The following is a 27,486-nucleotide window of genomic DNA, read 5'->3' on the forward strand; positions in this document are numbered from 1 at the left end:
TTTTTGTGACCACAACTTCTAGGATGGAAAACAAATTCTGGCCCCAATGCCTAGTCGCCAAGACTGAGCTCATCACACTGTACTGATACCATCAAAGCCATATCAGGATGTCAGCAGATAACCAGCAGGGAGCAGCTGTCCTTTGAAATATGGACTCGAAGCCATATTTAGCCTCAGCTTTGTCCCTCCTGGCCTGAAACCTATTCCTTTATTCAGAGAAATGCCCCTAGGGAGGTCTTTCCCCCTCCCCGTGTTCTTCCTTTCTTCATTCATTCTATTTCACTTCCAGGAAGGGCAGGGACTCAGGAGTGGCTGGCTCAGGGAGGAAACCATGTCTTTTTGTCCTGGACCCAGCTCAGTTCCACGCTGTTCACTCCTGGGCTCTTCCTCAAGGACCCAAGTCAGCCTGTGCCCATGGCGTACTTCCTCCCTCATGCTGGAAACAAGGGTCAGAGGTGCTGTGTTGGGAGTTAAATACCGGAGAAGTGCCTATCAGAGAGCTCCCCTTACATCCAGTTTCAAGTTTTCCACCGCTGGCAGTGTCTCAAACGTTCATTCCTCTTCAAATTAAGAAGAAACACATATCTACTTATAAATACAGGAGTGGGTTGAGGAGAAAGCTTTTTTTATTCAGTCGGCCACTGAATCAATCTGAGTGCCAGGCACTGTTCTAGACCTAGGGGATGTGAGATGATCAGGCCGCAAGGATGTGGCTCACACAGGGCACCGTTCTAACGGAGGAGACAGCTTAAAGTTACAATGATCCGGGGTGCAGGTTTTATAGTTGGTGCACAGCCAAATACCCAGTCTCAAGGAGCTTACATTCTGGTAGGAGAGACAAAAATGTCAACACAGAATCAAGTACATATATAATACATGTTGGGTTATGCCTTCTCATAAGCTTCTATCAAACTGTAAGTTCCTTGGACGAGACTCCATTGCTAAGTCATCCTTCAGTTTCCCACAGTGCCACACACAAAAAAGACTGAAAATCTGCAGGCTAGCCATTGTGTTCTCATTCTTCTCCCCTTGCCCTCCCCTACATTAAACTATCAATTATTTCAGAGTTGAGGCTGTTTCATACTCATCTTGCCACTTTGCACAGCATCGAACACAGTTAACTTGTACATAACAAGCACTCAGTAAATAATAGTTTATAATTGTGAAACTGGACTGGGCCAACCTGTCAGTTTTGAATAGAACTCAATCCTGCCAGGAGACAAGAGGAGAGACCAGGTAATCATGGAGAAAACAGTAATGCGCTGGCCTTAGAACCAGAGTCGATCCACAGGGTCATTTACACAAACCGTTAGGCTTGTCGCACCCAGATCAGGGTTCTGAAGCTGATTCGCTTAGAAAAGTAAATCCTACTCATTACAAGGTCAGGGTTATGACAACTAGATTTTGGAGCCCTAACAAAGGTGTCTAAAGTGGATCCATCCTGGAGGTAAGGGGTGATGGCTGGGGCTGTGGAGGAGAGCAAGATGGTCAGTAGGAAGATGTTTGGTTGTTTTACTTGTCTAGAAAAGATGCTAACTTGGCAGTTTTTTTGAGAAGCCAAAGCCCAATATGGGGAAGACATGTCTATAAAGACGTCTAGGTCTAGAGAATTACTTTTAACTCTTAGAAGGCAGTAGTTCCAAAAGCTTTGCTAAGAAACTGCCATAAACATGTTTAAAAAACTTTTCTCAGTACCATTTTAAGCTCCTTGGTCCCAAATGAAGTAGTCTACTACGGGAATACAGTAAGCCCTGTTTGAGCCTAGAAGTTAAGAACTTTAGGTGGAGAGTTTCCACTTAATTAGGCTACATTCCTATCCAGTGTGCAATGCTCAGAGATTCTACAATGAAAGAAATGAAAGACAATGGTAGAAGGGAGAAGTAGGGGGTCTACAGAAACAAACAAACAGAATATGCACACGGGCCACCTGCGAATAAATAAAGGGCCAGGCCTAGCCATGGAAATGGAGAGATGGGCACAGCTGCACACCCACACCAGCTTCCTTTGGAACTCCATCCATCTTATTAGCCAAATGCCCCTAATAGACTCGTGACTTCTTTACCACTCAAGGGATAAGTCCTTAAGTCCATCATGTTTTAAAATCTCCTAATAAAAAACTAATGGTGTTAAACAAGCACATGAAAAGACACTCAACATCATTAGTCATCGGGGAAATGCAAATCAAAACCACAATGAGATAACATTAGGATGTCTATAATCTAAAAAAGGTAAAAGAACAAGTGTTGGCAAGATTGTGGAAAAATCAAAACCTTTGTGTACGACTGGTGGGAATGTCAAATGGTGCAGCAGTTGGGATAAGAGTCTGGCAGTTCCTCAAAAAGTTAAACATAGAGTTGTTATGTGACCCAACCATTCCAGGCCTAGGTTTATACTCAAAGGAAGTGAAAACATGCCACTCAAAACCTTGTACATAAATGTACATAGCAGCATTATTCATAAGAGACAAAAAGTGGAAACAACCCAAATGTCCATCAACTGATGAATGGATCAACGAAACGGGTTCTATCCATACAATGGAATATTTTTTTGGCAATAAAAAGGAATGAAGAACTGATACATGCTACAATGTGGATGAACCTTGAAATCATGACTCTAAATAAAGAAAGCCAGATATAAAAGGTCACAAATTATATGATTCCATTTATAGAAAATGTTCGGAACAGGCAAATCTATAGAGACAGAAAGTACAACAGATTAGACAGAAAGTGGTTGACAGGGAGTGTGGGGAGAAGGGGAACTTGAGAGCAGTTGTTCACAGGTCCAGGGTTTCATTTTGGGGTAATGGAAATGCTCTGAAATTGAATAATGGTGATGGCTGTTCAATCTTGTGAATATACTAAAAAAAAAAAAACAAAAAAAACCCCAACCCACTTAACTGTATACTTTCAAATGATTAATTTTATGTTATATGAATTACATCTCAATTTGGCTTCTCAAAAACCCCCGAACGGCCTGGCTTTCGTCTTATTTTTTGTATTTGCACCTTACTGAGCAAAAATTTAAAGGAGAGTGCTTTAAAGTTAAAAGGCACAGTTCGTTCTAGAAGTGTTCCTCAGCTCCCCGAGTTATCCTTCACCCAGCTTTCTGCTCACTGTAAATCCCCATGGACATACACAGTTGAGTCAAAACCTCTGCAAATCCCCATGGACATACACAGTTGAGTCAAAACCTAAAATGAAAAAATGCTACCTTTGGGTAATGTTTAGAAGGTTTTTATTTCTATTTTAAACACAAGTATTGTCTGGGTGAGGCTTGTATGATATGGACAATAGATTTGAACATAAGGGATTTTCAACTGTACGGCAATGCTAGACTTCAGAGACATCTACAGTTAAATAGTTTCCTGGGAGGGCAAGAGCAGCATGCCACTCTGTTGTGGTCACGAGGGCTCCACCACTTTCTTTTCCACTGCTTTTCACAGCTTCTTTCTAGGAGCTTGCTAAATTCTCATCCCCAGACAAATTCTTAAATTGGCCGCTGAGCACAGTTTAAGAATTTATCTCATACACAGCACCTCACACAGTATTTTGTATATAGTAGGCATACAAAATATACAAAAATGCTCATGGAATGAAATCGTTCTCTTTCAGAGAGTAGAGGCATGGCATGTGCCCCCGAAGAAGAGCACGGAGATTTGTGAATGCCAGTGTCACTGGTCAGAAACCAGGACCCTCAATGCCCACAGGAAGCTGGGAGAGAGCTTTAAATAGATAACTCTTATCCATTAACAAGTAAGGGAACATATAGCTTGTGACCGACCCACTGTTGGCACTAATGAGCATCGCTATGATGTTTCTTTGAAAAAGGAATAAAGAAAGGAACAGACTATCTACTCAATTAACATTAGGTGCTTTCTTATTTTTTACAGAAAAACTGCCAAGTGTGGTAGTAAAACAGTGTGCAAGAGTCACATGTATATTAAGTATCAAAAAAAAAAAAGAAAAAAGAATGTATAATCTTCAGTGGCCAGATGCTGAAACAGATCACAGTTTTTTTGTAAAGCGTTTTTGCCAGTGTCTGACTTAGTTACATTCTCTAGACTATGCACGCAAGCAGGAAAAAAATAATTTGCTTCTCATGGTGACATGTGCAAAATAAACAAAGGCACTGATTTTTATTATTCCTTATTTAGAAAAACAACTCAGGCCTGGACATTGAACTGTACCTTTTCTTTAGTGCACTTTTCAAATGATAATTTCTTCCACTGTCACCATTAAATCTTAATCCATTCCAGCTCCTTGCATGGGTCACTGAGTCTATATGTACTGCTGTTATTTTAAAATGTTTCCCCTTGGTAGGGAAAGAGGGGGAGAAAAGATGTTGAGGGCCAGATGGGCCTCTTCACAGTTCATTTATCAAACCTAATACATCGGGCTCCACCCTCCTCTCACTCACTACTGCGGTTAAACTTCCATATAATTTGGTAATCATTTTCATTATCAGAGAGTGACCCTAAAGCAGCCTATCCCAAGACACCCAGCCCTTGCAGCTGCTCTTTTTCTGCCTTTTCCTACAGTAGACCCTAAGAACCTCCGAGTTTATTAGCTGCAGACTGACCTTTGGGCTGCAGAGGTCAAGAAGGGGTCAGATCAGAGGGCTTGCCCAGTTCTTTAAAAGCTATAACAAGCTGTCCATCAGGCAGAGTGGACTGTATAAACAAAGCCAAATCTTCAGAAATTCTGTACCACTTCTGTTAACACTTACCCTGCATTCACACGGCTTCTCCCGAAGTGCTTTGGATCATTCAACTCCGGGGAAGTGAATAGACAGCCCTAATAAGCCTATTTGGAGAGGGTTGTTTATGGGATTACTGGGCTTGGGGAAGGAAACCCACAGCACTCAGATGTGCCTCTAGAATCCCAGGGTTGTGTGACACTGTGACAAACTCAGTTACCCCGAGTCACGCAGAATTGACACTTTCCTCCAAAAGCTAAATTAAAGGGAACATATGCTTTCAGTTTAAGAGACTTCAGTGAGTCCCAAACAATGGCTCGGCTCCTGGCCGGGGAGAGAGAGACAAATATTTTAAAACCAAGTTACAAGTTGCACTTAATATAGTCTCCCTAATATCATTAGCATAAATGAACCTACTGAAGTGGGGGGAACCTTTACGACAACAGACTTATACTAAAGCTACCGCCAGCTGCGGAGTCTCAGGTGACCTAAATTTCTCGAAGTTGTACTCTTCCTAATGCGTTCTCTAATGTGCAATATCAGGTAATTAGAGTCATCTGCATTTAACTTTCAGAGGAAAAAAATTTCTATTATCTAAATCTAAAGGATCCCCTGATAGCTTTGATGAAAGTAAAATACTGTAACCCACTGCTTGGCCTTTGGCGAGCGCTAATTATTATCTCTCAAAGCACATTTTTCCTTGTGGAATTCCAAGGTACACAATAGGCCAACGTCTGAAACACTGGCAGCTCGGTCAGTGCTGCAGTGGATGTTTTATAACTTTCACCACCACACGCCCGATGGCTACTCGAGGCGATGCCCGATTCCAGACGGCCAGAGGAAGCTTTGATGAGGAAAAGAAAGGTGTATGGTAACTGTCTGTTTATACAGATCACATGGATGAGTCTTTTAGATAGGTCACCAGGATGGGAAACATCAAATGGCGCTGGCCAAGGGGCAGGGGGGAAGGATTATGGTTATTTAATACTCTGAGGACACTTCCTTCTGAGCTCTCAAGACACCACCCGCTTGAAATCTTCTTTCAGGTGTTTAGTTTTAAGGAGGTCTGCAGAGTGTCAGCTGCTAAGCCCTTTCTTGTCTCCTCCCCTACCACAAAAGACTCGAGAAGTTTTGTTTCAGATGCTAGACTACATCAACTTCAGCTCTGGCACCAGCTCCTGATTAAATTGTTAGCAGTTAAGGGCCAGAAATGCTGAAACCAGACTCCTTTTAAACAGGCCATTTTGGCCACGCTGTCTGATGAGTTGGTGTATTAGGAAATTATTGTTAACAAACCAAATGCACTCAACAGAAGACATCCATTCTCAACACTTCCTCTAGCTGTGCTGTCTTTGGAGGGGTTGGGGGGATGGGGGAGAGTTTACAGGGGGCTCTCTCTCTCTCTCTCTTTCTTTCTTCCCTTCCTTCCTTCTCTCCCCCCGCCCCCACCTCTCTTTCTTTATCCCTTTCCTATTCTGTAAGAATCACCAGGGAAATTCCCTGGCGGTCCAGTGGTTACAACTCCACATTTTCACTGCAGAGGGCCCGGGTTCACTCCCTAGTCAGGGAACTAAGACCCCACAAACCCCACAGCGCAGCCAAAAAAAAACCAAAAGAAATCACCAGGGGAAAAGATATAAAAGGTCAAAGAGAGAGAGAAGCCTCTTAGATGTCCCCTCATGGATATTCCGCTATTTAATACAATATCCATACTTGAGTGAATATACATACTTAAACTGTAATACAAAGAAAATGTTAAAATTAATTATTGAAACTTTGATTGAAAGTCATTTCATGACTGTAGTTGAAACTGTCATTTACCCTGACCACACTACAAAAAAGGGGGCAAGGGGAGAATGTCACTGGGAATTTTAAAATTATGGTTTCAATGCAAGTCTAAATTCAGAGACAATACACATACGTGAAAAAGCAGCTTTCTGATACCCAATCAGAATGGACAGTTCATACTCTTAACTGTCTCCTTCCTTGGAAAATGCTCCTCTTCAGCCTTGTTCAGGCAAATCCATTTTCATGAGAATTGTTACTAGTAAAGCCATCAATTATTGTAATTCTGTGGCATGAACTCATTTGGAGAATAGTATGGCTATCAGTAAATGTTCTTGACTCCCAGGCACACAGAACGTTTAAGCATCGAATAAGACTCTGACACAAAATCCAGCATCATTTTCCTGATTCCTCTAGCTCTCGCTTAGAGACAGATGGTAATTCAACAATACACATTATGCATCTGAAGGACAACTCTAACATTTGAGGGAACTGGTTCCAGGCTTCTACCAACCAACGAAGAAGGGCAGGATAACGTGGCATTTAGTATGCAAGCGCCAATTCTGTAAAAACGGATGGTCTGTAGAAACTTCCTACCAGTAACAGCTTTCTAACCACAGCTAAGTCCATGTGCAAAGAAACTGGGCTGACGCCAAAGTCATTTCTATGCAGTCAGTTCTGAAAATGGGGTTGTTGAATAGACTAAGTTCAAGCGATCTGCCTCCCGAGTGATGTAAGAGTACCGTGTGGATTTCCCAGACATCTGCTCTAACTAAACAGCAACGCTCGTCTTTTAGATGGTTGATTAAAAGGGTTCTTCAACATCAGGTACTTAAATTACAGTACCCTCAAGATGCAAACATTTCTGCTAAATGTTATACTCGGGGATAAATCATACATGCATACAGATGACATCATGGATCATTACAATTAATGTAGGTACCATGTGTAGGAAAGCTAACTTTGGCTGAAAGCATCTGTAACTTGCTTCTTTTTCATGGCCCCTCCAATGAGAGGGATGAGACCAGCCGTCAGGAAGGGCTTAGCCAAAGAAAGCTCTTGTTTTCCGGGGACAACAAATCCCATTTCGTAATAAAACAAACCTGGCATGCCATTCCCTCCTCAGGTTCTGGCGAGCGGTGAGTGTGGCGAGGATGGCCGTCAAGATCTCATTCCTTTGTTCTACAGGGGTCCCCTCTCTTCTAACTTCCCGAAGCAGAGCATTTGTCTAGAAGAAATGATCCCCCAAAAGAGAAAGAGAAAGTAAAAAAATTAATAATAAAAAAAAGCCCATAAGCAAATAAGGACAGTAAATCAATGGCTTTTTTATTATACTTCCCCTGCTAACAAATCAATACAATAAATGATGGTCAAAAATGGCCAGCATATATTTTGTGTTTAATCAATGTACATGGCACATAAGGTAAACTCTAAAGCTGCATTGCCTTAAGTAACACATCAAGATACTGTGCATTCTCGTTCTAATTTTCTCAGTGCACCAACGACTTTTTTATCCTGGGAACTGCCTACCACGAGCTATTATTAGAAATGATTTTCACGTACAGTTTACCGTGAGTTGTTTGTTTAGCCTTTTAAAACAGAGCAGTCTCTGACTTTCCCTCTCTCTCATTCCTGCCACCCAGCTAAGGCTTACTGCACTCTTATTTGAATCATTAATTTCTATTTCCATCTGTGCCAGGAATTTTTTTTGGGGGGAGGGGGTTCACTTATTTTCCATGCTTGTTGCAAATCAAGAGCTTGCAAAGAAAGAAACACTAAGAGCACAAGAATCAGAGAACAGTGTATCTCCATGAATATCTTTCCAGCTTTGAAAATCCACTACATATTTTGAATAGTAGGTACAGAGATTCTTATACAGAGTAGACGTATGATTTGAGGAAGAATCATTTATTCTTTGGTTATTGTTGTGGTCCTTAAAAAAAATTAGGTTCACAGGTGAGTACAAAAACCACTCAAGCAGTCAAAGCACAAACACGTGACACCCTGCTTACTCTGACAAGTAGCATTACATCAAAACTCAAATTTGAAACTGTAATTTCAACTTTATCTATAGCTCACCTCTGTAGGCTCTTTTTATGTGTATTTTAAACATGCAAATGTCTGTGACACTAGGAAAACAATTAAGAAAACAATGGAAAGTATTCTACTGGTACTTGAAATTGGAGTGAGCAAATGCCTTTCAAGTTTTAATCACAGAACTTTTCATCACATGTATTTGTCTTCACGTAACTGGAGTAGAAACCTTTAAGATTTATAAATGTTGTTTTTCATGTAAAGGTAGCGGGGCTTCTTTGGAGACGTTATAACCAAAGCAGTTACCAAAAGGAATAAAATTGCCACTTCCTCTGTTCTAATTACTCAATGTATTTCTTATTTAACTGATGTCAATACCTTCATTTACTTGAAAAGTGCACTCAAAATTTGATTCTCATAGATCTTGAAATACTACTTATTTAGTCCTCTATAACATTTTACAGTGTGAATTTAATATCTTCATGACAACCTTGAGAAGAGGTGTGGCGAACATTTGCTGTTTTGGTTGCCTTCCATCCACACCCAGTCCTCCTTTCCTATAAGAGCACCCAGATCTCCTTGTGGGGAAGTCTTTTATGTAATCTTAGAAGTGACAGTAATCACTGTCAACCAAAGTGTCCTGCTTTCCCCCAACAAGGATGTGGGTCAGGCCAACCTGATTCTCATTTCCAGGACTTTAGACACTTAAGAATGACAAACAAAGGGGAAACAAATGTGGAGGCAACTTATCTATTTCCTTAGTTTCTACCACCCATGGTCCTCAAAGTATTCCTGGTTTCCTGAACTTTCTGAGTCCAGATCATTCTTTCTTTTGACACCTTGAGCTATCCGATATCCTTTCAGTAAAGTTCCATTTTGCTCAAATTCACCAGAATCTGTTTCTGTTGCTTACAATCAAGCACCCTAACGGATACAAACAGGTAACACAGGAAGTAGTATCTTCACTGTAAAGGAAGGATCCACGATAACCTGACTAGAATTAGGCAGGAAAAAGGACCCTGATCTCTTCCTCCTGGACCCAGAATTACAGCTACTATACCGGCAATATAACCAACTGGATACTCTACGAGCTCCCAGGTCAACATTTTTGGCCCTCCAGCACAGGGAGGAATGCTGGGTTTCTCTAGGCAATTCCATGGCATGAAGTCCAGGCTCCCGATATCTAAAGCAGGGCTGCAAATTCAAATAGCCATTAGGGCCAGAAAGGTAACATGAATGAGTGAGGCAAGGTTCCTGAAGAGAGCATATGCTCTATCTAAAAAGACAGTCACTACTCAGTCCCAGCCAACTGTGCCATTCAGAAAAGCTGTTTTGGCAGTGCCAGATTCACGAATTTTCAAAATAAACAAGAAATCTGTTTTTTTTTTTTTTAATGTGAAAACTTGTAATTTTAAAATGTTGGAAACAAACTTCAAAAATTTTTAGTTTTTATACAAATTTGGTTTATTTTTATTTTTTATTTTTTTTCCTGCGATACGCGGGCCTCTCACTGCCATGGCCTCTCCCGTTGGGGAGCACAGGCTCCGGACACGCAGGCTCAGCGGCCATGGCCCACGGGCCCAGCCGCTCCGCGGCACGTGGGATCCTCCCGGACCGGGGCACGAACCCATGTCCCCTGCATCGGCAGGCGGACTCTCAACCACTGCGCCACCAGGGAAGCCCTATTTTTATTTTTAAAATTTTTTATTGAAATATAGTTGATTTACAATGTTGTGTTAGTTTCAGATATATAACAAAGTGATTCAGTTTTACATATATATATATAAATATATATATTATTTTTTTATATTCTCTTCCATTACAGGTTATTACAAGATATTGAGTATAGTTCCCTGTGCTATACAGTGGGTCCTTGTTGGTTACCTGTTTTATATATAGTAGTGTGTATATTTTAATCCCAAACTCCTCATTCATCCCTCCTCACCCCCTTTCCCCTTTGGTAACCATAAGTTTGTTTTCGATGTCTGTGAGTCTATTTCTGTTTTGTAAAAAAGTTCATTTGTATCTTTTTTTTTTCTAGATTCCACATATAAGCAATATCGTATGATATCCGTCTTTCTCTGTCTGACTTACTTCACTTAGTATGATAATCTCTAGGTCCATCCATGTTGCTGCAAATGGCATTATTTCATTCTTTGGCTGTATTCCATTGTATATATACACCACATCTTCTTTATCCACTTATCTCTTGATGGACACTTAGGTTGCTTCCATGTCTTGGCTATTGAAAATAGTGCTGCCATGAACAGTGGGGTGCATATATCTTTTCAAATTATGTTTTTCTCCAGATATATGCACTGGATCATATGGCAGCTCTATTTTTAGTTTTTTAAGGAACCTCCATACTGTTCTCCATAGTGGCTGCACCAATTTACATTCCTACCAACAGCATAGGAGGATTCTTTTTTCTCCATACCCTCTCCAGCATTTATTATTTGTAGACTTTTTGATACTGACCATTCTCACTGGTATGAGGTTATACCTCATTGTGGTTTTGACTTGCATATAATACAATTTTTAAAGGTTACTTTCCATTTACATTTATTACAAAATACTGGCTATATTCCCCACTACATCCTTGAGCCTATCTTGTACCCAGCAGTTTGTACCTCCCGCTCCCCCATCCCTATATCGCCCCTCCCTCCCCCCAAAATTTTTTTGAATACCATGTGGGCCAAACAAGAAACAACATGGCTAAACAGAACTCAGGCAGCTGCCAATTTGGACCTCTAACGTAAAAGATGTCTAATTTCAGAGAGGTCCTGGCATCAACAGGTATTCTAACAAGAGCATTGCTCCTTATCTGTGATACCCCACCTCACGTACTTAAAGTCAGAAGGAACCTCAGAAAGTCATGTAGTTTATCACTATGTCTGCAGGTACATATTATTTTACCTAAAAATGCTTCAAATAGAAAACAAAATATACATCTAGATGGCTCCAAAGACATGATGAAAATAAATTTATTTCTCCATTTGACTGTATTAAAATAACTTTAAAAAAAGTCATTTATCTCTTCTCTGCCTTTCACATCATTTAAATTTTATCCAGAAGCCCTTGTTTTCCAAGGATCCTGAAGAGCCTCTAAGAGGGGAAGGAGGCAGGACTGAAGAAAGTGAGTTTCATGAGGGCAGGGGACCGTGTCTGTTTAGTTACCACTGTATCCCCACTGCTCCCCTAATGACTTATACAATTTTTTTTTTTTTTTTTTTTTTTTTTTTTTTGGCGGTACGCAGGCCTCTCACTGTTGTGGCCTCTCCCGTTGCGGAGCACAAGCGCTGGACGCGCAGGCTCAGCGGCCATGGCTCACGGGCCCAGCCGCTCCACAGCATGTGGGATCTTCCCAGACCGGGGCATGAACCTGTGTCCCCTGCATCGGCAGGCGGACTCTCAACCACTGGACCACCAGGGAAGCCCCCCCTAATGACTTTTAATAAATATTTGTCAAATCGGTAATAAAAGCAGGAACCTGAAAAACAAGTATTGCAAAAACAAAGAGCAACGGAAGACTGTCTTCTTTTAGGAAATTACTATCATATAGGCTTAAAACTCATAAAATATATAAACTAAGAGACAGTTATGTGCTCTTCCAAGGAGCTCTCTTCACTTCACAAAAGGACTCACTTCCTGGTCTATTTCAATAACTAGCTCCCCTAGTTCTGAGTTTCCCAAACTTTAGTCATTCTAGCTCAGTCTCATAATTCTTGCCATATTTGTATATAAAGTATATAATATTTAATATCAAAGTTATATGTTTATTTCATTCTAGATGGATACTGTTACTTGCTGAAGGCTCTGACGCTAAAGGCAGCTTCCTCTTTGTAAAAGAAGACATGAACAAGCACAGGAGAATGGTAGAGATATATCAGTCTAAAAGAAGACCTCCTCGCCACAATTACAGGAATTGAAAAGGAGCTGAAAAGGGAATCACCTCCTCCGAGTTGTCCTCACTATGTGCGGAGTCCTGGAGCGCCACCGAGCATCACCCCGGGTAACACCGTGGTCCACATCCCATGCTCTGGATGCACTGCTCTACCTCAATGGTTTTCCACTTCACAGATAAACCTCTTTTCTCCCTAAATGTATTCTTATATGAAATTCAATATATAAAACAAACTGGAGCAGTTCTCTTTGAAGCTTTGAAGGTATGGAGGACCTGGAGGTTCTCCCTTTGTCGTGGGATATCTCTTCAAAAGCCTAAGGAACTGTGAAACACAATTTGCCAACCTCAAGCCAAGAGTGTTTAAAATAGTATTCAGGTTATTAAAAGTTTATACATTGCTGGTGGGAATGCAAAAGAGTGTCATTCTGGTAAAGAGTTTGGCAGTTTCTTATAAAGTTACACACTCACACTCACACACACACACACACACACACACACACACTCTTAATATATCACCAGCAATCCAATTTCTAGGGCTTTACCTAAAGAAATAAAAACTTATGTTCACACAGAAACATGCATAAAGATGTTGATAGCAGCTTTATTTGTAATTGCCCAAAACTGGAAATAACCTAAATGTCCTTCCAAGGGTAAATGGATAAACACACTGTGATACATCCATACAATGGAATACTCCTCAGCAAAAAAAAGGGACGAGCAACTGATATATGCAACCACTTGGATGAATCTCGAAGTCAGTATGCTGAGTGAAAGAAGCTAGTCTCCAAAAATAAAACACCGCATGCTTCCACTTATTTGACTTTCTGGAAAAGGTAAATTATAGGGACAGAGAGCAAATCAGTGAGGGAATTTTTGGAATGAGGGAACTAGTCTGTACCCTGATTGTAGTGGTGGTTATAGGAGTTTATACCTATGTTAAAACTCATAGAACTGTATATCCAAAAAAGTTGATTTTATTGTATGTAAATCTTATAAACTTTAATTTTTAAAATTCATTCTCATCACATTTTTAGGACAAGAAAGAATGTAGAGAACAAGTTTACATATAAATATGTCTAAAAGAGAAGTAGTTAGTAAAAATATAGAAAAACATATCTGGATTACAAAACAAATTCTGTTACAAAATTTTTTTTTAGATATTGGAAAAGGATGGGTGAACTTAGATTGAACATTCAGACCCGAAAATTAAATATTTCATAACATTTAGAGTGAAAAGAAGTCCTTGCACAAAAGGAAATTCCAGAGTGTCAAAGGGCATTCTTTTTATAAAAATTACTAGTGATATTTTTATCCTTATAATAGTGTTGGCTCCGCAAGGGTTGGCTTTACACAGGAAATGTTAATAGCCCATTTTACCATCAGTAGAAACACAGAACTGTCTTCAAACAAGCACCAATTTTTAAACAGTATGCTATTACCGAAACACATTCTCCCTTTCCTCCCCCCAAAATATAGGGAAAGGAAACCATAGGTTTAGGGATCATGCTCTGGAGGTTAAATTTCCTTTCATTAATGATTCTGTTTCAACCAAAATCTATGGAAATGCTGGCCTATCAGGAAAAGACTAAGAATATTCTAAAGAGAGCTGGCTGTTCAAATCCCAGCTGCCACTTCCTAGCTGTGGCCTTTCCCACAATTGCAGAATGGAGATGACCACAGAGCCTCCCTACGGGTTCTTGTGAGGACTAGTTGCCCAGTCCTGCGCCACTGAGATTATGATTGTTTAGTTTCATCTTAAACGCACTCATCAACCTTGTGCTAAGCTCTGCTATTTTAGCAAGAGGATTCCTTAAAGTGTCTATGACTTGGAATAAAAAATTTCAAGGAAATCAGGCAACCACTGAACAGCCACAACCATAAGAAGTCTCTACCAGAAGCCAGAGGCATCCTCTTTTGCGTATCCCTAGTGGGAGAAAATCTTGATCCCTGGAGGTTGGGTTTTATTTTTAGAATCAGTCCTAATTTCACTGGACCCCACTCCACTAGTAGACCTGTCTCTCTCTGAGGCCACTACCCAACACCTGTCCTGTCCTTCTTAGTGTCCTATGGGGGGGTGCCTCATTCTGAAACCCTCAACTGCAGTCAGCCCAGGGCTCTGCCTTGGTTCTCCTCTCCTCTCTGCTGCCTGTGCTCTCTGTGGGTGACCTCTCACTCCAATGGCTTCAGGGGTCCCTGTAGGCCTACGACTTCATGCAGACTTCTACCTACAAGCAGACCTCTCTGCCGAGTTCCAGCCCCATAGAGCCAACCACCGGCTAGCTGTCCTTCAACATACACCTCAGACATGCCACCTCAGCCTCAACTCATCCACATCTGAACTGCAATTTTTGCTCTCATCAACCTTCTCCTTCTCCCTTTGCTTCCCTAGAATGGCGAATGACACCACTATCAATGCAGTCATCCAAACTAGACATCTAGGAATCACCCCAGTCTCCTCCTCTTCCTTTCTCTGCCCTCCCTATACCTAAACATCAACACCTATTAGTCCTGTCTGTTCAATATGACTTAGACTTATTTCTTCCCCACTGCCATAGGCTTAGTCCAGGCCATCTCTCATCTGGACCATGAAATGGCGTCCAAACTAGCGTCCCTGGGTCAATCTCACCCCTTTCATGAATTTACCTCCTACAAGAGGAGTATGTCAGTGTCAAAGGAGACAAGGAGCTTCAGCCTCCAAAACCCCACCTAAGCCAGAGCAGCTCTGTTCATGTTGCCTTCAGTTATTGCATCTGACACACACAAAAAATACTTTTTTTAAAGCCTAGATTCCTTAATCTGAAAAAAAAAAACCCCAAAAAATAAAAATAAAAAAACTCATCTTGGGCTTCCCTGGTGGCACAGTGGTTGAGAGTCCGCCTGCCGATGCAGGGGACACGGGTTCGTGGCCCGGTCCGGGAGGATCCCACATGCCGCGGGGCGGCTAGGCCCGTGAGCCATGGCCGCTGAGCCTGCACATCCGGAGCCTGTGCTCCACAACGGGAGAGGCCACAGCAGTGAGAGGCCCGCGTACGGCAAAAACAAAAACAAAAAAAACAAAACAAAAAAACCTCATCTTAATATAGGCCCTGCTTACTTCTCAAATCTTAGCTCCTCCTATCTTCTATTCCATATAAAACTAATTGCAGTTCCCTGAAAATACATGACTATTCTAGACTACATATTTCCTGTACCTGGTTGTATAACTTACCAGTAACTAATTCTTCAAGAAACATCTCAGATAACACCTCCTTTGTGAAGTCTTGCAGGAACCACAACCTTCCACCACATTAAGTAGAGTGGGTCACCCCTTCTTATGTGTCACCCCTGAGCATCTCACAAATCATGTCATATTCCATTGCAATTTATTATTCGCTAGAGCCTGCCTCCTCCAGAGCGTGAGCTCTATGAGAACAGATAGGGTCCATACCCATTTCTTCTTAATATCCTCCAAGGTACCAAGTTTGGTGCCAGGTCATGAAAGTGGACTCCTGATAGATGCTTGTTGAACAAATAAAGCCAAATGACATGTCTGGTGAATAAGATGAACAATCCAGTCACAGAGTACTATTCAAGATAAAAAATATATATATGTGAAACAAGCTTTGGTTTGATTCGAACTATTCCTGAAGATAAATCTAAGAAAAAAGTTACAAAACCTATTTTTAAACAAAAGCATCAAGAAAAATTAAGTATTTGCAATCCCTAGGTGACTACTTAGAAGGGCAGTATTCATTTGGATGGATGTATCTAGAAATAGATAGTTTTACTATGACGCTACGATAACATTTAATCCATGCATACCCTCCTGATATGCCAGAAGAAGAAGTCTCACTCTGTCTATTTCAGTAGAGAAAGCTACTTTGGATTCTGGCAACCCACAGCATTCTAAGGACCTCCAAGAATTCCACAGTGTTTTTAGCTTCTCCTGGCTCAAAACTTTATGCATAAAAGATTAAGTAAAAAATCCAGAACCAGAAAGAAAGAAAGAGAGAGAGAGAGAGAGAGAGAGAGAAGAGACTGATCAAGAATGAGAAAAGGAAAGCCAACAGAAGGCTCTAAGAAGGCTTAAACTTTAGGTGTAAGTTCACATCTTTCTTGGAAAAAGTCCCCCAATTCGGAATTCATTCAGTTAAAACTGAGCAATTCACCTAATTCTTGTTGGCTATATTTTTACGTTCAGTAACTTTCAATATGTCCTAATTGTAGGGTATCATAAGGAAAGCACATTATGAACATACACGCATTATGCAGAATTTGTAGCATAAAATGTTTTCAGACAGGAATCACTCTGAGATTTAAAGTGAGCATTACGGTATTTACTCATTACTAATAACGGTATATAAGTCTTTAATTTTTTTGATTCCTTTCTGATCTGGAGTAATAGCTTCCGATAGGCCTTCAACTCCAAAACCTAGATTTAATCTTAATCCATCCTTCTTACAAATCAGAGAACTTTGTCCAAGAAAATACATGGAAACAGGAGGCAGTCTACAAATATGGCTGGTGGCTGGTGATCCCTCTGCTTAGTTCACTTAAAAAAAAAAAAATCTGCTGCTGTTATCCCAATTCCAAAAGCCATATAAACACCAGCATGCCAGAAGTGCATACCTTTCCCACCTTCCCAGCATCTCCCTACCCTCACCACCACCAAAAAAAGTCCTACTGTCATGGTGGGAAAAATGCCACTCCTAACACTTTTTATATACATAGCTGCCTCATGTTAGGGTTGTATTTCCCCTCTGCACACACAAATTACAAAGATATGCTCTGACTGATAATGAGGGCTAAAGGTTCAACTTGTGAAGAAACTTGGTTTAAGATGTTATCAGCTGGGAAAGCTATTTCCTCACATCAACATTGCCACGGGCTGTCAAAAACCCAACCAGGGCTCGCCTCTTCAAAAGTTCAGGAACACTTTTTTTTTTCTTCTTCGTTCTTTCTTCCCCCTCCCCCACTTTTTCTTAAAAAAAAAAAAAAAGAAGAAAGGCACAGAACCCACTGAGATAGCCTTAGTCCCATCAAAGAGAGGTCGATCTCGGGTCTTCCTTCATTTACTGATTGTCAGTTTCAGATGGCTCTTTTGTGAGGCCTCTGCAGCTCAATGCTGAGTGATGCCTTCACATTTTCTAAACTGGACTGGGCACCGCCAAAGATTTCCAGCGCGCTTGGATCCACAGCCCAGCAGAACAAATAAACATTCCTCTCAGCCTTTTTGCCTACTTTATCTCCCTCTCCGGGAGCAAGAGGTTTTGGGGGTGCTAATGTTTACACAATGTTCAAACTTTCTTCCCCCTGTTTCCTGAATTTGAGAAGACACATCCTGGATGACCTCGGCTAAGAGATAACACCAAGTCACCACTGGGTGCCCCGTCTACTGGACTACTTAAGGCTGCCGTCTTCATCCCTCCCCTCCCCCACCCCTCCCAGTCTTACCAAGGAAAGCAGGAGATAAGCTAGGCTGTCTTGAAAGGCAGGCACAAAGGCAGAAGTCTCCAAGAGGCTGCCAACAATGCGGCCTTTTATTCCCACCTAAAGAGACACTTGGTTCAGTTCATCTCAAAGACCCACTTTATGTGCATGAACATCTCCGCAGAGTTTACCAAATGAATCCTCAAAAATGTACCTGGAAGACATATTTTGGCATTTTTCCATTGTGTACTACTGGGATGTGGGAGCTAGTTGAGAATAATCACGAATGTCTATGGGGAGAGAATGCAGGGATAACGTTTCTTTGATCAGTTTCCTCATCTGTCAAGGGGTCTATGTAATAACACCTAGAGCTCTTGTGATGTGATCATCCATCGAAAGCACTTTGCCCGATGCTTGGCATATACAAAATGGTCAATAGATATTAGAAATTGTTACAACTGTCATCAGCAGCATTTTGTATGGGGAAAAAAGATCACAGAAGATAATGGATACTGTTTTTTTTTTAATCCTAAAATACCACAGCAGTGAATCTGCACAATTACTTAACTTTCTTCCCAAAGCACTTTCATAGTACTTCCCATTTTTCTCCTCCTACCAGTATAGAAATCACTACACTTGATGTGTTTCACTAAAAGCTACAGAGCCACAGCAGCCTGTCTGGTACTGCATGAACTCTCAGGACAGCCATGTGGGTGACCGCTGGGATGGCCAGGCTGCTGGAGAAAAAGACAATCTGCCCCAGACGTTGAACCTGGGGTGCCGAAGCAGTGAGGAGAAGCTAGACTTCAGAACCAAGCTGGCAACTCTGGGGTTTCAGATAGTGGTGAAAAATGATCCAGGTGTTTGTCAAGGAAGGCAAGAAGATAGGAAGGAAGGGAGGAAGGAGGAAAGAGAGAGAGAAGGAAGGAAGGAAAGAAAGCAGGAGAGAAATCAGGAAAGAGAAAGAAGGAAAGAAAAAGGGAGAGAAAAGGGGAAGAAATAGAGAGAGGAAAAAAGTAAGCAGAAAGAGGAAGAAAGAAAGAGAAAGAGAGAGGGAGGGAGGGAGGAAGAAAGAAAGGCAGGAAGGAGAAGAAAGAAAGAAAAGGAAAAAAAGGTGAAGGGGAAAGGAAGTGTTGCTTCTAGAAGCCAGCAGCTTGGGCCGTGGCGCCAGCAGCCCTCATCCTGCTATTTTACGCCTGTAACCCCACTGCCTCTGCTGGCACGGGCACAACTAAATGTTGACTTCAAGGCTTCAGAGAGCACTCGACTGATTTTGTACGTGATTAATTGCCAAAGACATGGCTGGCCATATGGAACAGAGAAAGCATCAAGTCATTCATACTTCTGTATGTGATCGCTTGGCCCCCGTTGTTTTAACGTACAGGAAAGAGCTAGTATAGCACAGCCCTGGTGTCTTGCCCCTGACAGCCCATTAAGAAATCTCAAAGCACCTAGTCGAAGTTATGCTGTTGGCTTTTCAATAGCAGCCTAATAAAACAGAAGCCAAGCTTTCCAACCAGTCTTAAATCTTTCACATACAGTACATTAACTACAGGGGCTAAAACAACGGTCTTCTTATGATAGGAAATGGGATTTGATTTCTAGTCTCTGCATACATACTGAAAGCCTTTTTTTGACCTTTATGGAGTTTACAAAATCATTGTTCTTTTCCCCCTGTTTCCCAAGGACCCTAATAGATTTGTTTCAGTACAGTCTACACTTAGTCACTGTTACGTGCAGTCTATATAATAAAGCTGATTCAGAGAGAGGTGAAAGAAACAGCATAATTATTCTTGCCAAGAGAGCCCAGGAATCATTCTAGCTTCTGAAGCATTCACTTTCCTTCAAAACAGGAAAAAAAACCCAAAACCTATACACTAGGGGGAAAAGTCTCACACACACACTCTTATTACCCGCACCTCCCTTTCCCATCACTCTGTGAAATGAATCCATTCAATGTGGGAAAGAAAATCCATTTATTTTCTAGTGGTTCTACTGTTGGTCCCGGGTGACACTCCCCTTCAGGCCACATGGGAAGGTGCCACCTCAGGTACAATTCCATCCCAACGTACAGCCTCTTAGCTTTAGCCATTACTAAAACCTTTGCAGACTGTTAACTTTCTGTCTAAGGGGAATAGATATACATTTCCACAATGTTTCCCTTTCAAGGATTTTCAAATGATAGCACTAAAAATTGTAATACCATCAGTAGTTTCCTTTGTCAGTTCTGACATGTGTTGGCGGGGATGACTTTGTTGGCGCTTTTCATTAGAAAATATTTATATAATGTCTCATGTCTCAGGATTTTGAGGTGTTGAAATTATCCTCACACCAGAAGACACCATCTATGGGAAATTCCACTTGACTGCCTATTCATTAGCAGGGTTGTAATTGCCTCTCCCGCTGAAATGAGCTAATAGCCCATGCAGAGCTCTAAGCCAATAGGAAATTCCCTGCCTCCCCGCTGCCTCGCCTTCCTCGGAAGATGCTGGTGCTTTCCAGGATGAGCCACTCAACTAATAAACAATATCGTGACACAAGAGAGTCTGAGCAAGACTCTTGGAAGAGAGAAGAAGCAAAAGCCTTGAAAGTGACTCAGTGGCGTGGCAATGAAGACACAACACAAGATTTCTACAAAGACAAGAGAGTGTTTTCATTGACCATTATCTTATAGTGATTTGTTTTATTATAGTATGCTCTATAATGTATGATGCTAGTGCGATTCCCATTTCATAGATGGGGAAAGCTGAGACTGGGAAGGCGAAATGCCCAAGAGTAAATACACATCAGTGGCAGAAGCGCTAGTGTGCTAATTCTTTATATTTCTAGCTGACTGTTCACTGCAATGGAAGCCCTACTAGATAATACATAAAAGTATTACGTATAATATTTTATATTACATACATTTACCTAATAAAAAGTAATAGACAAAAAAGTACCTTTCTAAAGTCTCATCCATGGAAACAAACCTACCATTGCTGCAAAACCTTCAATAAAGAAAAAGGAAAGGTTTAAACGACAGCCATGGCACAGAGCAATACCACCTGGACCTAGAACTCAGTACAGACATATATATATACATCTCACATAATGAATACCAGAATGACAGCCAACTTCTCTCCAATTACTTCAGCAGTGCCTTGCCTTATCTGTGTCTTTTCGTCAAAATATATTCACTCCACAAATAAGAGCAAGAACTCTCCCAGTGCTGCCACGACATACACACGCCCTTAATTCCCAGCCGCCACTTCTAAGAATCTCACTGCACTAATCTATTTGTTGTCGGAACTGTTAATTGAAGGTGAAGAATGGCTAGCTACACCAAGCGCTAAGCAACTGAGCCATGGATGACGTTTGGGTTAAAAGTGGCTTAGCGCCTTCCGATCCTTGGGCCAGTGAAAAGGTACCCGAGATCTCCATCAGATCAGCTCCCCGCTTCCCCCAAACATCAGTCGCACAAAGGCTGAAGTTGTCTGTCGTGCACACTGGATTATATGAAGTGTAAAACATTGGGGGAGAAAGGGAGGGGCGGGGGGAGGCCTTTGAAAGGGAACGGGGAAAAAGAAATCACACTTGCAAGAGGATCCAGCTGACAGCTCAGTCGCTAACAAGTGAGACAAGTGAATATGTTTGGAAACATTGTGATGCAGGAAGAGTGCGGGCCTTTTGTCTGCAGCCCTACAGTGTGTCTTTAACCCAACTGCTGCCTGCATCACTGAACATATGTTTTCTACACAAGAACTGAAGCAGAAAAGGCTCTTTGTTATAATTCACTCCTTTGTATATATGCCCCCCCCCTTCTGCCCATCCCTCTCTCAGTAATATCCAAACCAAAGCCCTAATGGGAAATTTAACTGCTTTGGAGAGTGAAGCCAGAATGTCCCCCAGAGATCCTTCTACTGCCCCCAGGCCTTGAGAACTGCTCCCCACAAAGTGGTAGTAACAGCACGGGGTCCATTCATTTAGTGCTTACTATGTGCCAGGCATCACAACAAGCATTCTATCAACATGATCTCATTTCATTGAGAAAACTGTGTAAGTGGCACCTCTATTTTTTAACTGAGGAAATTGAGGCACGGAGAGAGTAAATTAGGGAAGAGTCCAGTTTTAGACACGTGAAGCTGGAAGTGCTAGTGGGACATTTAGCAGACAGGGGTATGGAGTATGAGAGAAACATATATGTCAGACTTGAAGATCAGGGGAAATCATACACATACACCCCATTCTGCACTTTAAATGTCACTCTATCTGAGCTGGGAACTGGATGGCACAGAACTCAAATTTAAGCAAAGCTGATGGGGCAGGTAATGAAGAGAATGTTACAGTGGGCAAGTCAGGAGGTCTCTCTTCCCCTGTGGATTTTAGGATGGGGAGAAACAACACAGGCTCTCAAGTCCAACTGCATTTGTGGCTGACTTGGCCAAGGGCAAGTGACTTACCCTCTCTGTACCTCAGTTTCCTCATCTGTAAAATGAGGGTATTTCTAGCACCCACTTCAAAGGGTTAACAGGATTCAATTTTTTTTTTTTTTTTTTTTTTTTTTTTTGCGATACGCGGGCCTCTCACTGTTGTGGCCTCTCCCGTTGCGGAGCACAGGCTCTGGACGCGCAGGCTCAGCGGCCATGGCTCACGGGCCCAGCCGCTCCGTGGCATATGGGATCTTCCAGGACCGGGGCACGAACCCGTGTCCCCTGCATCGGCAGGCGGACTCTCAACCACTGTGCCACCTGGGAAGCCCGGGATTCAATTTTTATACATAGGGCCCTTAAAGAATAGTGCCTGACAAAGCTAGTAAAATTGATCGTCATTTTTCTACCACCTCAGCCTTTATTTTTCCCTCTCTCCCTGTTCAGTGTTAACCATCTATCCGGTTAAGCCAGCGTCTCTAAGCCAGATGCCTTCTGGTTGGTGACGATGATGATGATGATGAAGATGATGGTGATGATGGTGATGGTGATGATGATGATGATGGTGACGATGATGGTGATGATACAGCAGCTAACATTACTGAGCACTTACTACATGCCAGGTGCTGTTCACATGCATCATATCATTGAATCCTAAAAATAAGTCTATGAGATAAAAGTATTATTATTTCTATTTTGCAGATTTAAAAAACTGGGATATAGAAAAGTGAAGTAACTGGCCAAGTTTTACACCATTAGTAAGCAATAGAGCCAGACCTAACCCGTGCCTCAGGCTCCAGGGACCAAAGCTAACACATGTATAAACGGACACTTTTACAAAGTGCCTTCATGAACATTATCTCGTGTAATCCTCATAAAAACTACGTGAGTTAGGCAGAGCAAGTATTATTAACCACATTATTACAGATAAGAATTCTGAGGCTCAGCTACATCAAATAACTCATTCAATATCAAAATTAGTATAGGAGTCAAGCTATGACTGGAAATCAGCTGTTCCAACTCCAGGCCCAACACGTTTTATACACACAGAACACACGGAACAGACTGTTCTGAAGGCAAATTTCCATGTAATAAATCAATCAACTTGAGTCTCTACTATAGGGCGGTCATCTGCAAGGCCACCGTACCCGGCCCCCAGGAGCTTATGATCTAGGTAGGTAAATAAAATATATACGTGGGCTGGAGGGTGACCAATGGGGTTACCTAAATTAACTGCCGAATTCAATAAAGCTCTTAGAACTGATTTTGATGAATACAACAGTTACTCCACTCGACTAGACTGCCCTGTTCATGACTGGGCATAACCTTAACATTATCATTTAATCCTGATCTGCTAAGTACTCATCCTTTTCATTTTGAGGCAATGAAAACTAAAATGTGGACCTGTAAAAACAAAGATAGAACCAATAAATTCCACCATGTATATCTGCCCTCCCTTAAAAAGAAAATCTTACTTTTCTTAAGATTCCTGAGGTCAGAGCTATGTCTTGCTGTAATGAAGCAGCTCATGCTATTGACAATGTGACTATTAAAACTCTAAATGAAGTAACAATCTGGTAGGGAAAGATAATTCAGTTCAAGTCACATGGGCAGAGTTGCTGCACTTGTCCTCAGATAACATCTACTCAAGACAAATGCAGTTCCTGCCTGGACCACTCTCTGTAAACACCACGGTCTACCAAGTCCTCAGCGTCAGCATTGCTTGCTACTTGGCACATAGCTACTCAGAGAACACACACACACACACACACACACACACACACAGTTGGGAGATATAGTTCTCAAATAGGAATTCAGTACCTATTTAAGTGTCTATCATACCAGCAATTGAAGTACATATTACTAATGCATTAATAGTAGCTATGAAAAGAAAACCCCATTTCAGTGGCTACCTAAAATATAATCATAAAGGTATTAATAACAATAACGAAAACAACCACAAACACTGTCACTAGTTGGTTGTTTACCACGTGCCAGGCCCCGTCCTGATCGCTTTTCATGTATTCCTCATTATATCCTCATAACAGTTTGGTGAAGCAGGTTTTATTATTATCCCAATTTATAGATAAGAAAATCAAGGCACAAAAATATTAAGTCTCAGTCACACAGCTGATAAGTGGTGGCATCAGGATTCAAACCCTAGGCAGGCTGGTAGCAGAGTTCACTCCCCTACCCATGAAACTATGTAATGACTCTGGAGCACTTCCTAAGAGGCAGGGAAACAGCATCTCATTTAATCCTTCCAACAACCTCACAAGGTTGGTTGGTACCATTTACAAACCCATTTTACCAGTGCTTAATAACTGGTCCAGGATCTCATTGCCAGGGGGTGGCAGAGTAAGGGTGGTTCGCAGAACTGGGGTAAACGATGCTAAGTTCTTGACAATGATTTCAGTAACAGACTAGGGTTCAGAAATGGTCTCTACTTGTGGAGGAAGCAGTGGCTCACTTCCTGATTGTCTGAAGTTCCACTTAGACACAGAGACAGAGGACCTGAGGTCACAGGGAATGGCATCATTTTTTGAATACAGAGGACAACACCAAATGGTTGTTGAGCTTCATCTCTACCAAACTATCTTTCCACCTAGATCTAGTTCAGATATCCAGAGCCTTCCTAGCTATAATGCCCAAATCAAGGTTGAAAATGATGATATCGTTTAGGATTCTTTTCACCCTTTCTCACATTTATGAATATCATATATGAAAGGAATATGAGTGCTGGATGGAAACACTTTAAAAAAATTTTTATATTATATTGGAGTATAGTTGATTAACAATGCTGTGTTAGTTTCAGGTATACGTTAGTTTCAGGTGTACAGCAAAGTGATTCAGTTACACATATACATGTATCTATTCTTTTTCAAATTCTTTTCCCATTTAGGTTATTACAGAATATTGAGCAGAGTTCCCTTTGTTATACAGTAGGTCCTTGTTGGTTATCTATTTTAAATATAGTAGTGTGTATATGTCAACCCCGCACTCCCAATTTATCCCTTTCCCCCACCTTTCCCCTTTGATAACCATAAGTTCACTAACTTCTGAATGCCAGGATTATCTGAAGGTTAGAAAAGTCTTTGAGTTTGGCAGATGCTATCTTGTTTATATGTTTAGTGTCACAGACAGCAGCCATCATTAGATCTTATGTGTGGCTTAAGCAATAGAAATGCATCTTCCTTCTGGTCAGGAACATTCCCAGTGTTCACATGAGCAATTAGTATAAGGACATGACTGAAGGAATATCTACAAATTTATCAGAATTTGTGTCTGAAGTTTAAGAAAATGAGATTTTCAACTCTAGGCTTATCAGAAATTTACAATAGAAGACTATCACTACACTACATTCACTTTCTTAAATCATTCCAACTGTGATTCGGAGTAAAAGAAACAATCAAGAAAGCTCAACGAGAACACAGAAGGACTCGGCACACGAATGGGTTGGTACCCAGCAGCAGGAGCAGGAATGGGAATCCGTCCAGTAGTCTACCTTTGCCCTTTAACTCATCTTTTAATGCTTCCCATTTAGAGAACTCGGAGCTCTAGAGCTAGAAACTACATTCCATTCATTGTTAGGGAAAGAAAGCAATTATTCCAACTTCAATTGTTAATATCTTTTATTATTTTTTAATATATTTATTTATTGGTATTGAATACTGTATAGTTCACGTACAATATTATATTAGTTTCAGGTGTACAACATAGTGATTCAATGTTCTTACTGATTTTACACCACAGTAATTATAATATTATTGACTATATCCCCTCTGCTGTACATTACATCCCTGTGCCTTATTTATTATTTTTTTAAGCATCTTTATCGGAGTATAATTGCTTTACAATGCTGTGTTAGTTTCTGCTTTATAACAAAGTGTATCAGCTATATGCATACATATATCCCCATAGCTCTTCCCTCTTGCGTCTCCCTCCCTCCCACCTTCCCTATCCCACCCCTCTAGGTGGTCACAAACCACCGAGCTGATCTCCCTGTGCTATGCGGCTGCTTCCCACTAGCTATCTATTTTACATTTGGTGGTGTATATTTGTCCATGCCACTCTCTCAATTGATACCTTTTAAAAGCTACACCCTCAATGAAATACCTTCATATAAACAGGGAGAGACTGTGAGGGCCTTAACCTTAGCTTTAAGAAGGTAGTGTGGTCACCACAAAGTTGCTTTGAGAGCCCCAAAGACAACAGAAACCACACTTCTGTCTTGAGTGATACAATCTAAAACCTGCTAATACTACAGCTGTTGGCACGAATCCCTACTTAACTCTAACTGGCTGCACTCAGAACAGTTTTATGCTTTGAGAAGCAGATATTATTGGCTCATCTCATAGAGATAATTGCCTCTCCTGCCTTGTTTAGTGCTTATACATTCCATACCCAAAGATTAAACCGTTGTAGAAAACGCGTGATGGGCACAGTCCTTTCATGCTGAAATTGTCTCCGTGAGACTGAGCAGGGACACTTTAACTTTGGGGTTTAGACAATGGGTTTTCTGAAAGGATTAGAAAAATGGGCAACAACTGAACCTCCTCCTCCCTCCTGTTCAAGTCTACCACCTGCTGCGGTATTTTTGTTTCAGTAACAATGAAGCCTTCATGTTTCAGCCTCATATTTAATGTTTGCTGAACTGGTCCCTTTCGCTTTGGTTAACTCTTAAGCAGCAGAAAAAGAGAGATTTTTTTTTTTTTTTTGCCTAACAAATAAACAAACACACCAATGTACTTTCCTGATTGGCCCCCAACAAAGAAATATGTGTGAATAAATATACATGAATCATCGGCCTGCTCACCTTCGTACACCACCCCGGAGTCAGCAGATACTCTATTTATATTTCATAAAGTATTATCGGTCACTAAAAGCCTCATAACATTTGCAATTTCGTGGTTCGCTACAGTAACAGGTGCTGTGGTCAACAGGAATGTAAAGTGTTAGAAAAAAAAGGGGGGGGGATCACTTCAGAGACATTAAGCAGCTTTAAACATTGACAGCAGAAAGGGAGAATTTTAAAGCAATTCGGTCGGGTCAGTAAAAAGAAACACAGGTCAGAGGAACAAAATGGTACCCCAAAATTCTGCCCATTGATAAATGGGCATACTGTCTCGTGGTTGGCTGCACAGGCCAAGGCGAAGCAACTGTTGGATGAAAACGAAAATATGCTCTCTTTGTGGCACCCTGACAATAAGTTACTTCAGCTTGGTGAGCGCTTGAGGCCCCCATTCTCCCCGT

The 27,486-nt window shown here is 41.3% G+C and overlaps 1 protein-coding gene across 1 annotated transcript in view; it reads right to left on the bottom strand.

The window, feature by feature from the left end:
* Window positions 1-27,486, bottom strand: part of FTO (FTO alpha-ketoglutarate dependent dioxygenase) — a 372,235-nt gene that overhangs the window by 156,669 nt on the left and 188,080 nt on the right. Inside the window, exon 8 of the mRNA XM_081216486.1 lies at window positions 7,584-7,708. Coding sequence (XP_081072612.1) covers window positions 7,584-7,708 — 125 coding nt within the window. The remainder of the gene's footprint in view (window positions 1-7,583; window positions 7,709-27,486) is intronic.

The sequence above is a fragment of the Mesoplodon bidens genome (genome assembly GCF_964165515.1).
Source record: "Mesoplodon bidens genome assembly, chromosome: 18".
Taxonomy (NCBI): domain Eukaryota; kingdom Metazoa; phylum Chordata; class Mammalia; order Artiodactyla; family Ziphiidae; genus Mesoplodon; species Mesoplodon bidens.